Here is a 13,551-nt window from a genome sequence, read left to right on the forward strand (position 1 = left end):
CCCTGTCTTACAGATTCTGTCGTTTGAAACTTTTCACCAATTTCATTATTGTATCTTGTTTTGGACGACCAACATTAAAATGATTTTGAAAACGTCGCTATGTGAGCACTACAGAATGCCTCTTCTCAATGAAAGCATTGTAAACAAATACGCAATGCGCTACAGACCAAGGTTCCACTGCTACTGAAATGGCATATGGTAATATTCATTCTAGTTCATGTTCAACACGTGTCCAATTGTTTTTAGTTTATCCAAGTCCTTATTCGCTGCAATAACTCTCTCACATTTCTCACGAACCACCTGGCACACAGCAAATTTTGTCCACTACAGATTGAAAATGTTCCAGGGAGTTGCTCAAAGTTTTATTTCTCTCTTCGAAAAACGTTATCGCGCCTGCCAAAATTGAATAGTGGATAGCAATGAAAGCTAAATTGTTTCGCACATCATTGTTCAACAGTTGTGTTATGTGAATTGATAAGGCATGTTCTTCAGACAGACAATTTACTACTTTCTCTACGCTCTGAAAGTTGGTTGCATAGTATAGAGCTGCAGAAATCCAAGTACCCCACATTGTTACTACTAGGTTTGGAGGCAGAGGAACTTCAGGGGCGGTTTCTTTAAATAGCTGAATTCGAGATGGAGCTTTGAAAAATATTTTCTTAGTATTGGAGATTAAAGCATCTATTTCGGGGAATAAACCACGGATTTCCTCAGCAATTCGATGCAGAGCATGTGCGAGACACGTTATGTGAAGCTTAGCTGAGAAAAGAACTTTAAGTGCCACTGCAGCTTTTTTTCATGTATGGTGCTGCGTCCGTGATAAACAGAATATCTTGATGCTTAATACCATCCGGCCAAAGGAAATTCAGTACAATAAAGTATGTATCCGTCAGTTGAAAACTCATCACAACCAAATGTCTTTTACTCTTCAAAGATGTGGCTTCCTTAGGCACCTTGAGAAAAGCTTCTTCTTTTGCTCCCAAAACCACGCATACACGATATCAGAAACCATACGATCGGTCACAAGAGGAACACTACTGAAATTAGGAACGATCTTTTGTGCATCTGTGGAATGCAATGCTGTTACAAACAGGAGGAAGTGGGAGGGGAAAATATGGATCATACTGTGTCATTGCTTTCGGCGACATTCTTTTATTGTAACGAAGTGAAGCTTGACTTTGACTTGCCCATAATTTAGTTTCTCTTATATTTCTCGGAAGAGGCAGAATCCTTTCTTGAAATACGGAATTACATATTTTTTCCCAATGAAGTCTTGTTTTGAAGAAAAAGCATAGAATAGGCAACATTAGGCACTAAAGCAATTTATCAGGCAGCGAGGGGAAAATAGGCAAAATAAAATTTTCTTAAATTAAAACTATAAACCCCCATATAAACTTTAAAATGTTATTTTTGTTTATATCTTTAATATTAAAGAATAGGCATTTTGCCTAACATCCGGTTTCCAGTCATTACATGGGGGGCCGCGGTGGCTCAATGGTAGAGCGTTCACCTCTGGTACTTGGGGTCTCGGGTTCGATCCCAGCCCCCGCCAAGTGAACTTTGTGTGAACACCGTGTGCGTGGGTTTTCTCGGGGTTCTCCCGTTTCCTCCCACTTTCTTCATTTCACCATTTTATTCATTACTCATCATCAGCGTCTCCTTTAGCCTAACCGGCATAAGCGTGGGACGTAAAACTCACATTTTTTTTTTTTTTGTCATTACATATTGCCATGGATGTCTAAGCTGCTAACATGTTCATCCGCGTTAGTAATTGTAATTTTTCGAAATTTACTGCATAGCTGCGAAATGACTTAAGTTGTATATTTTGTAAGTAGGGGTTACAATATCTGAAATACCCAACGGAGCCATTCCTGAATGTCTGGTGTTAACCATAGAACTCATTTACGGAATAACTTGAATGCTAATCTATACTAAATAAATAAAATAAGTGTTACAAGGTATGAAATATATTTACTAAACATTTCGAAAGCCAAATACCCATCCTTCCCACGGATCTTTGGTAAGCAACGTATAATCAGAAAAAGAAAAAGCTCCGTTTTGGTTATAAGATTATTTGTAGAAGGAGCGGAGCACAATATCAACACACTGTTTATTTGTTGTTCTTTGTTGAGGTTTAGCGTCCACTTTTGAGCCAGCAACTAGACAAATGGGGAGCTCTAAGAACAGCAAATTGTTATGTCAATTTACTGGATGTAGCTCAAATGGTAGAGCGTTGGGTTCGTGGGTTCGGATCCCGCTGCCGACCATCCTAACTGAGGTTTTCCAGGGTTTACCTCAGTCCTAACAAGCAAATGCCAGGATGGTACCTACTAAACAGGCCCTGGCCGATACTTTCCCAAATCCTTTCCATTGTTGTTATTGCTATTGGATATTCAGTATAAAATGGCCTCTGGGCTGTAACTGAAGATTGTTAAATAAATAAATAAACAAACAAACATTTAGTAAGAGAAAAATGCTAAAACCAAATATGTCCTCATGCTTCAACTATCTGCCCACAAAGTATCTACAACCTGTGATGGTCCACGACAATTGGGATCTCAAATCTTTGTCTTATTCATTATATTCCCAATATTTGGGGATGTTTGACTAAATTTTCTTTTCCTTCAATTTCGACAGGAAAGAGAAGAAAAAAAGCTAAGCAGTCGTTTTCATTATAACTAGATTATAAATAAAGTGGAAAAGTGGTTTTATTATTTATTTCATAATGTTCCAGATAAACCAATGTATATTTCTTTTATGTTAAACAAAATATATTAACAGTATCGAGGAACTGAAGAAAACCGTGGAAAACTCCACAAGGATGTCTGGCCGTATGACTCGATTACTAAGCACGAACGTTAACCACATACTGAGAATTTCTACAGCGACGACATATGGAAGTACTGCAGTAGATGAGAAAGAGTGCAAAGGTACTGTGTAGAGAACTCATAACATGCATACCAAATACAAACTTCATTATCCCTCATTTACATGTTTATCTTGTGCAAAAGTCATGCTACTTTTTTTCAAATACTGTCTAAAGTTTGAATTCGAAGTAATCTAGATGCGACAATATACCTTATATTCAGAAAACAAACGTGCTTTAATGGAAATTGAAAATGAGTAAAGAATACGAATTATTACAGAAGTATGAAACATTTTAATAAAATTCGTTTAATAAAAATCAGTTCAATCTGCAACTGATACTCAAAGCTTATTATGAACATTCATGCCATATTTTAACAGGGAGAAAAATATATAAAATAAATCCAATCATAGATGATGTAAACTAACACAGAGAAAACAAAAGCGTTTAAGAATCAATCAAGTGATGTAAGGACATTTGATGGGTTTACCGTGTTCGTGACATAACTATTGTCACCCTGTCCTTCCCCAGACCAGTCACACAGTCTCACCCCTGAAGTCAGTGTTCAACAATTTAGACGATTTTTTGCCACAATTTCTGTTGTGGCTAGACAATCCAGCACCTACAAGAGATATAGTACGGTACAAGGACAAAACAGTTATTTACTCCATTTCTCATACTATACTTCCAAAATGTAGCGCTAAAATTTTTGAGGAACGATTACAATCACATAAAATCTTTTTGGACAAATGCTAAAAAATACTGGTAGATGGTTTTTAACTATTGTTTATAATAAATTGAAAAAAAAAAAAAAAAAAAAAAAAAAAGCTAAGAATTTTTACAATGCAAAATTCTATTGTCGATTATTTAATTTTCCAGATCATAGAACTACATGTAAGATCAAGCATGGTATTTACCAGAATTGATAGAGGTACTACCAGTAATTCTATCAGAAAAGGTACTTCTGACAGCTAGAAAGAGAAGACTGGTTTTGTAGCCAATGAAAATCCATTGGTTTGGAAGTTGCGTGAATTTTCTGTAGTGATTTTATATGGGGATGCTTGTATCTGCATAATAAAGATCCTCACAACCGACCCAACAATTTTAGAGGATACTTATATTAAAATAAATACAGCGTCTAATTCAATTTTCACTAGTGCTCACTAATGTACTGGGTTGTCCAAACGCAATAAAATTGTGGTACATACAATCTGAACAGCTGATTACTGACTTCAAGAGTGATAGTGTGAGATTCGTATGAGGAAGGACTAAGTGGCGTAGTAATACGGTCAGTAAGAAACTCAAGTTTGATCTTTGGGACACTCTTCCTTCCTTAATTGACGTACGTTAACAAGTATCTACATAATTAGGTTAACATTTCTGAGAAGTGTTCTAGTTTGGCCCTGTATTCCTTCACTTCTATTCCACGAATATCCTGTTTTATCCTTTTAAGTACCAAGAAAAAGAAACCGGTTGCTTATAAATGCATCGTTGACTCATTGGCCTTACCTAGTTATGCTAAAATGTGCCCTTGGCAGAAAACTGAAAGAAGGCAAGACGACAGTTTATATATATATATATATATATATATATATATATATATATATATATTCGACGTCTTCGTACTTCTGTTAACAAAAAATATACATGAAACCTGTACATCTATTACTTTAGCGAAACTCATTAGGAAAATCAACCTAATTGTTTCAAAATGTTTAATGTAGCACCTGCCTACATTTATATTTCTAGATTTATGAAGTTTGTATCACAGGTGGTTTTGCTTGAATCTTGACACTGGAAGATTCAATCCGTTCCTTGTACTTTGACCTTTTTCGATAGATGATCGACTGTGTCAACATCTTCACTCGTATGTCTTTTAGAGCACTCAGTAGCTTTTTGCTCTTGTCCTTCACCGTCACGATTACTTCTTGAAGAAGTATGAACATCTTCCTCCACAACCAACTTCTCTTTTGTGGCACCCACCTGAACATTATCACAATTATTTTTTGCAGAGCTATCATCACTTTCTTTCACAGCCATTTTCTCTTCTGATGCACCTATCTGGACACTAGCACCATTTACTTCACCTTCAACTGTTGCTTCTGGAATTCCATCGGTTTCTCTGTCAGCACTACCACTACCATCCGCTTTTTGCTCTTTCGTGTAATCGTTCAGAAAGGAATGGTAATATGATGATGTATCACTCTTCAGAATCTCTCTCAGAGCCATTGTAGCATATACTGAAGATGGCAGCGAGAATTCGAGCACAAGAGCTGTATACTGTCCGTCTAAAAATTAAGACAAAGAGGAGGCAATGTATCAGTTCCAGATTTCGTATGTATGACAACAATAAATTACAAGCACATGTTTATTACATCTACAAAAATATACTGAAAAACTAAAAAGTTTAACGTCCCAAAATTGTGCACCGAGGCTAACGGCTAGTAGGTGATGATAAGATACTGGTGGAATGACAAAAGTGGGAAGAAACGAGAGAACACCAAGAAAAGCCACACATACACAGTGTTTGTCCATCAGAAAGACCATTTGGCGGGGGTTGGAATCGTACCAAGGGCCACACTCGCCAGAAATGAGCGCTTTACTACTTACTATCACGACCCTATTAGTTTGTTTTTTTTTATGATTTGAAAAGATCAGGCGTTTTCCGATAACGTTCATAATGTTCATTTAACCTGGGTGCATGGAGTGCACCAAGACGAGTTCTTGCTCACTAAGAGAGCTGCAGCAGGCCGTGTTTCTATTTACACGAAACATCTCAAGCCTTTTTCGGACTCACATAATTTTGCTTCCTATGAAAATAGTGCAATAAAAATTGGCCGCGTTAATAACACACACAATATAGAATTTCAATGTTTAATACAAACCGTTTACGAGATAGGTTATGGAAACCTAAAAAACACTCAAATTTTAGTACTAACTCACTCACTCGCAAAAACCTATAGTATACTTCCTGGAGACATGGAAACTTGAAATTTGACATAAATGTAAGATTTATGATACAAGTAAAGGAAAAAAATCTGAAAACTGGAACTTTTCCCTCTTCAAGTGGAAAAAGTACGGAGCAATGACAAAGTTACGTATTGTGTCACTTACGACAACGATTGAAAATCAATGTGTAAGTTTTATCGTATAAAGGAAAAATTCAAAACTCCAAATTTTTCCCTCCAAAGGGGAAAAGAGCAAGCGCAAAATCATATATTAACAAGTACTTTGTGAAAATGATTAGACATTTATAACGTTCTTCCCGTAAACATGGAAATTTGAAACTGAACTTAAATGTAAAACTTAAGCTGGAAGGAAAGAAAAAACTGCAAAAACTAAAAGTGGTAAAATTAAAGAAGCTACTAGGACCTTCTAGGGTCGAACTAGGTACCGAACCAGGGAGGAGCGCTTGCCCTCCTGTCCCCCGTTGGCGCTGTCACTGATTCTTCGCTTTTTACATAATTCAAAGCATTCCAAACGTACTGGGGCATAGAAGAAGTAGAAGGGCACCGATAAAGAAACGAAGTTATAAAACTTCAAGAGTAAGGGGGAGAAAGACAAGTAACATATGTAATACAAACAGTAAATATGTCGTTTAATAGGGAGTTCAACTGTGCATTAGCTCAGGAATGCACATAAAGCACGAGGAGATCCTGCAATTAAAAAGAGGAGAGAAATTGAAGTGTTGCTCTACAATATATAACATTTTTAATAATTCCATTTACAAGAATTACGAACTCCCATGCAACAAACATTTCAATATTTTTCGAAATGACTCAAAAGATGTGCCCATAGGGAGGACAATTCTTGCTCCGAGAATTTATTCTGTATTCAGAAAGTAGATCAATCACTCAAACATGTGTATCCTCTCCTGATTTTTCGAAAATTTTGGCGTCATTTTAAATAATTAAATGAACTAGTATAGACAAAAAGCTAAAATTTTGGATACTGATAGATATGTCAATAAACGAGGCAAAATTGAAAGCCAATAAATGGGACAAAAGTATGTACATATGAACTAAGTCCAAGATGTTTATATATATAGTAAAGAATTGTATCTACCTTTCTCTTCCTCAGGTAGCTCCACATTTTGGAGGACATCCAGGTCAGAGAGTACTAATGGTTTTGTTGGGTCTGAATATTTCTTTATCTGCCAACTCAAATTCTCCGGGTAACATATAATCTTTCTATACGCACCTCCAAGTGAATATTTTCTGAAAGAAATTACTAAATAAGTACGTATAATTAAATTTTCAGATGAAGTACCTTTAAAAGAAAGAAAGAACGAAAAAAAAAAAAAAAAAAAGAATGACTAAAGAAATACAGTTTACACAGGAATATTTTGTACATGACTTAACTTAGTTTCCTGGAAAATTCTTCATGCTTTAAAATAAATCATTTATCTTTATAGTTAGTTAAAAGAAAAAGAAGTACATCAATCAATCATTTCTATATTTTCAGTATTCGTCTATACAGGGTGAACCCGGGTATAGACGATCAGGTATCTATTGTTGTTTCACTTATTTTAATGATGACAATGTACTCTTAACGCTTACACACTTAACTCTTAATAGTTACGCACGTACAACTTGTAAATCAATCAAAGAGAGAATATATAGGATGAACCTGAAAGATGTGCACAAACTCCGGGAGGTGATTTGTGACATCAAAATAAGACGAAAAAGTCCTCTTGCATGCTATCGAATTACGTGTCATATACGATTGACAGGGGTGCCAACTTGGAATCGACAATCGAATCCTGACAACTGGAACGGAACAGAAAGGTATGCACAAACTATGGGAAGTGATTCGAGATATAAAAACCTAGTTAAATGTGGCTATGAACATCAGCAAAATGGTGCATTAGGCAGTTGTCAGGATAGTTCGTGGACATCTTTCTGTTCCATTCCAATTGTCAAGATTCGATTGTCGATTCCAAGTTGTTATCTCTGTCACTCGTACACGACGCGGAATTCGATAACATGCAAGAGGACTTTCTGTCTTCTTTTGATGTCATGAACCACCTTCCGGAGTTTGTGCACATCTTTCAGGTTCATCCTATATATTCTCTCTTTGATTGATTTACAAGTTGTACGTGCGTAACTATTAAGAGTTAAGTGTGTAAGCGTTAAGAGTACATTGTCATCATTAAAATAAGTGAAACAACAATAGATACAATTTGCTAACCAACAGTGTATTTTGTTTCTCTTTTTTACATATATAGTACAGAAGGATGGCGACGGACATCTTTACATCTGGAGTATCATGCTCCTTCAATTGTGCAATTGTGAATTCGTACATAATTTTAAATTTTGACAAAATTTAGTTTATTTACAATTTTTATATATTATTACATCTTTTTTATATGTCCTGAGCCTCTAACCCCCAAGTAATTTTACAACTTGTGTGAAAACAAATCTACTTAGAACAGGCGAATTCGTTCATGTTGGAACGCGCCATTTTATACAAATCTACGTTTTCAAAAACAATTAAAACAAATTTAGAGAAGCAATCCACTGGGTTATAAGGCCGGGACTTTCTTTATAAATCTCCCAAAAGGGAGATAACTAGAACTAGTACAGAAATATGCAAACAATTTGTTCCAGTAAAACAAAAAACTATTAATTATTACTGGTAACAAACGATATACTAATAAAAAGTAGTTTCCCTCCATTTTCTCGAAAAAAAAAAAAAAAAAAAAAAAAAAAAGGAATTAGAATTTGCCTTCAAGTATGTCAGTTTGTTCCGCTTGATATAATCTATCGATTCATATTTATCTTACCTTTGCACAATGTTATAATTAAACCTAAATTAAAGGTTAAGAGTTAATTACAATTTTGGGCAACATCTCATTACCCCCTTGCGTTCCAGTAACATCCATGGGGATGTCAAAATACCAGTGACATCCATTGCGATGTCATAAAAATGTATCCCTTATTAAGGGTCGTATTAATCCTGGAGATGATGAAATTATTCAGTGGATGCAAGGCAAGAGTTAGTTCTACTATTTCTCCGTATGTGACAACAATTTACTGGCAAAAAAAAAAAAAAAAAAAAAAAAAAAAAAATTGGCTTCGTAGATGTCAGGCCTAAGGGAGCATTCAATTATGACACACACGTGTTTGTTTTGACGATAAACAATTGCCAACTTCGAGATCGGAGAAAAGAAAACAAGAAAACAACTTTGTCCTTGATCTCCGGTCAGTGTTATCAACCTAAAGCAGCATAAAATCCCTTCAGAACATCAAAATTTCCCTTTTTCAGTCCAAATGTTCCACAATGCAAATAACTTTTGTTATTAATAATATGAATGCTCTCCTCGCGTGTGTACAATAACTATGCCCTATATAACGGGTTAGACAGTCTTTTAACAGTAAATGAAAACCTAGTATTACAGCACGTACAGAGGAAAATGACACCTGGAACGCAAGGAAATGAAAATGAAATCTTTGAGTTTTACGTCCCACGCTTATGCCGGTTAGACTAAAAGAGACGGTGATGATGAGTAATGAATGAAATGGTGGAATGAAGGAAGTGGGAGGAAAAGGAAGAACCCCGAGGAAACTCACGCACACGGTGTTTGTCCCCTACAAAGTTCACTTGGCGGGGCTGGGATCGAACCCGGGATCCCAAGCACCAGAGGTAAACGCTCTACCACTGAGCCACCGCGGCCCCTTGGAACGCAATAATCATGGTGTGCTGTTGTCTTGCTAGTGACATAATGCTTGGTACGGGCATACTTCAGTACCACTTAACAGATGGCGTAGTATCGTGCAGCACCAATGTTTAGACTATTTTTTCTCCATTTTCTCCATTTTCTTTAGTTGAATGAGATCTACCAATTGTATATGTCTCACTGTTGGACATCTTTTCTTTTCTTTTCCTTTAAACGTTAATAACATTGCAGAACAATGAATTACCATGTGCAATATATTTCAACCAAAGTTAGTTCCTCATCTTCGGGCAGTGATGATTTGTGGATCTATATGATCCTATTCTTATTCATATACTATTTAATCACTAATTTTTAAAAGTGTTACGTAAGAATTAAAATGGAAATAAGAAATAGAATCATATAAATTCACAAATCGTCGGTGTTTGAAAACGAGAATTCTTTGTAATGTTTCGCAAATAATAATTTTTAATAAATATGTCAAGAAGGAACATATAAGATGAGTAATGAAAAATAAAAAATAAAAATAAAAAATAAAATAAAATGAAATAAAATGTGCTATCATTAACAGTTATTCAACTTTGCATTATATGTCGTTAGTAAGAAAGAAATATGAAAGGTTTTGTTCAATTAGCTTATGCTAATCCTAATCCCGAAGTAGTCACATAATGTCAAATCATCAAGGGGAGGTTTGTTCGACCATGAAGTATTTTTCGATACTTTCAGGTTACCTTACTAATGACGTGCTGAGAAAGATAATTAGATTTTTTTATCTATTGCTATCTTCGATTTAAGATCATTTTGCTTCACTGCTGCGCGTGAAAATAAAAGTTTGAAGTGGTGTAGAAAATAGGCTGTTGCAAGGTTACTACGAATGTTGTGGTTTCTAGTATCTCAAAACAGAGATATTGGTATTTCATAAAATATATATAAAGAAGGCAGGATACTATTTTGATAAAAAGGTTTGTCAAGATCTCGAGTACAACCATCAAAGCCACAAAATTAGCCAATTTCGAAAACCTGTAAAATCAGAAGTACTTGAAACCACGGGATGGGGTTTTCTGCACAGAAACTAAACTATGGCTAGAAGTTTTCAGAAATGGTAAAATATAGCTGAAGTTGAAAGTTCCTCGTGTGAATTTTTGGCTCCGAAAAATTAAAATTTCAAGGTCAAATATTTCAATAGACGAAGCAGGAAGAAATTTTGGTCCTAGATACTCCTACTTGTTCTGAATAGGAACTGTGGATTTCATTTTGTAGTTTATACTTATGCACGATTTACAGGCTGACAAAATCCTGTATGCTAAAAGTTTGGGGCCATAGGCCAACTCCGTTATGACTGAAGCTAAGAAAAAGATGGAAAAACCGTAAAGTTGTTGAAATACGTGGTTTTTAATGTAAAGTGGTTGAAATTTTCTAACTGCATTAGCCGTTTGGGTTCCAATTGATAAGGCACTCCATGTTAAATGATAAAGCCATGTTGCCAGTTCAGCGGAATGCTCCATTGCGCTTACACCAAAACAACAATACAACATTGCTGGAAAAAGGGATTTGAAATGTTTTAAAGTCTCTCAACCATGTGCACGTTTCCAGTGTCATTTTGGGTGCCTTATGTTCCTTTCAAGTAGCCTGCTGAAAAGAAAACATTGCTTTTTCATTTACCATAGGATGCCTTTACTAGTGCAGTGCCTAAACTGCTGGCGCAATTGGATCAGTTCCATCATTGTAGATTGAAATCTAGCTACTTTCGATAACTTTCCTCTCTTTCCATTTTTCTGTATCTTCACTCATAACGAAATTGTCCTATGGCCCCGAACTTTTGATACAGCCGATACACGTATATAGTGGACCATTTATTCTGATATGCCCTTGTAACTTCTAAACTAACGACAAAAAAGATAGAAAAATTTCTATCTGGAAATAGCGGCAGAGGGACATTGCTTGGCATATTCAGTGATACTACAAGATTAACAGTGCAGCCAGTCAAACAAAGTTATATTTTTCCAATGGCACTACATTAGGTTATTACATAATTCAAATCTACATGTTAAATGAAAACTTATATTATATTTATTAAGAAACCTCAAGGACTTTCGATTTACCTCGTTTTCTGAGACAATTCTGAGCAAAGATCATCTTCGGCCATCAGTTCATCGTACCACTGTTTAATAACATTCTCTGGATACTTTACACCGAATCCAGGTAAAGGCAAAACCACGTCTGCGAATTTGGCTGTCTGCACATTCTCAGCTGTCAATATTTTTGGATCAATTTTTCTCTCTCTTATGTCCTCTTCGTTTTCTAGAAATAATAATAATAATAATAATTGCTGTTGTTTTAGTTTCGACTTTGTAGTGTTTAACTAATTAAACTATACAATTAACAGCTAAAAATTAATGGATTGGTGTTCCTTTGGTTACACATTTCTCGGCAAAAATCAAGATGATTCTGCAAAGACACAATATCAAAATTTCACAAGTTCCTTCTACATCCATAGACAAATACTTAACAAATTTTCAGGCATTTTTTACTGACCCTCTACAAAGCAGTGGCGTCTATCGGGTGAAATGTCAATGTGATAAGGTGTATATAGGTCAAACAAAAAGGAACATTTATACTAGAGTAACTGAACATGTTCGTACTTCGAAGTCTCAGAACCGCAACAGTTGCCTGGTCTAACAACGCATCTTACAGATTACAACCATCACATCGCGGAGTCAAAAACAGTAACGGAACGAAACGTTGAAGAATTATATTACATCCATAAAGAGAGGCCCTTACTTAATTTAGATAGAGGAGAAATAAATATTACTTGAAGTAGTAATCTTTTCACTACATACTTTCACCATCTGGAAAGCAAGAGAAGAAAACAGTGAAAAGCAGTGTGCAATGACAGTGAGTGCCATTCCCATGTGTTTAATTTTTTGACAGAAGATTTGTTTTTACATTTCTGGACTTTTTTTTTTAACCCTTCCAAATTCTCCTTCATATTTTAAATCCTTTTTGAATTTTAAACAAGCCGATGAAGGAACAGGTTATTTCCGAAAGCGCTACTTGTTACATGTAGAAGAAACTCTACTATATATCTTATGCGGTGAGTATTAGCCTTTTGCTTTTCTCATTAAATATCATCACCCCTCGCAATACTGTGATAGTTAAAGATTTATTTCGTCAAGGTCTCCTCTTAGTAACTATACCAAAATAACTTGCTGAAAATGTGCTTATATATATATACAGGGTTTTCATAAAGTCTGGACGGATTTAATTTGCTTATAATTTTCATAAAAATGCTCATAATGAAATCAAATAAAGTGCAAACGGTAGCGGAAGGATTAAATTTTTACTTGGCAACACTGTTAGATAAGCGGCATTCTTCAAACCGGCACCATGGACAGTTAAGCAAGCGTTCATACACTACTGCTACTTTGTGAATGTCTGAAAATTCGTCGTTAAGTAGTTAACTGAAGAAAACTTGCGTTGCGATGAGCAATTCTTTGTTCGTCATGAAACGATAACCATGTAAAGGGACCTGTAAAAGTAGAAATATTCCAAAGTCGCAAGGAGCAAGGTCTGGGAAAATGTTGAATGTGTGGACGTAAATGGCGCCCAGTTGGAGGTGTGGCGGTGAATGAACTGAGCTGGTGCAGATTACAGGTAAAAATTTAATCCTTCCGCTACCGTTTGCACTTTATTTGATTTCAATATGAGCATTTTTATGTAAATTATAAGCGAATTAAATCCGTCCAGACTTTATGAAAACCCTGTATATAAACTTATCTATTGCTAATATTCCTGAATCAGCTTCCACGGTGACAGGACACTGAAAACAATAAGAAGAATGATGAAATTTTTAGGAAGTAAACTGCGCCATATTACACATACATACAGATACTTATATCATAATTTCGTTCACAAATACACTAAAAGAACTAAATAGGGACACTTAGCTTTCAAGCCCCAAACAGTTCATCGACAGACAGACGAGAGGAGAGAAGAAACGAAAAAGAAT

The 13,551-nt window shown here is 35.6% G+C and overlaps 1 protein-coding gene across 1 annotated transcript in view; it reads right to left on the reverse strand.

The window, feature by feature from the left end:
• Window positions 1-2,700: 2,700 nt before the first annotated feature.
• Pus7 (pseudouridine synthase 7) overlaps window positions 2,701-13,551 on the reverse strand; it is a 99,575-nt gene continuing 88,724 nt past the window's right edge. Inside the window, exons 12-14 of the mRNA XM_081760031.1 lie at window positions 11,645-11,843; window positions 6,932-7,083; window positions 2,701-5,154 (exon numbers count right to left, since the gene is read on the reverse strand). Of these exons, the coding sequence (XP_081616157.1) occupies window positions 4,670-5,154; window positions 6,932-7,083; window positions 11,645-11,843 (836 nt within the window). The 3' untranslated portion in view covers window positions 2,701-4,669. The remainder of the gene's footprint in view (window positions 5,155-6,931; window positions 7,084-11,644; window positions 11,844-13,551) is intronic.

The sequence above is a fragment of the Thermobia domestica genome, chromosome 5 (assembly GCF_964235325.1).
Source record: "Thermobia domestica chromosome 5, izTheDome1.hap1.1, whole genome shotgun sequence".
Taxonomy (NCBI): Eukaryota; Metazoa; Arthropoda; class Insecta; order Zygentoma; family Lepismatidae; genus Thermobia; species Thermobia domestica.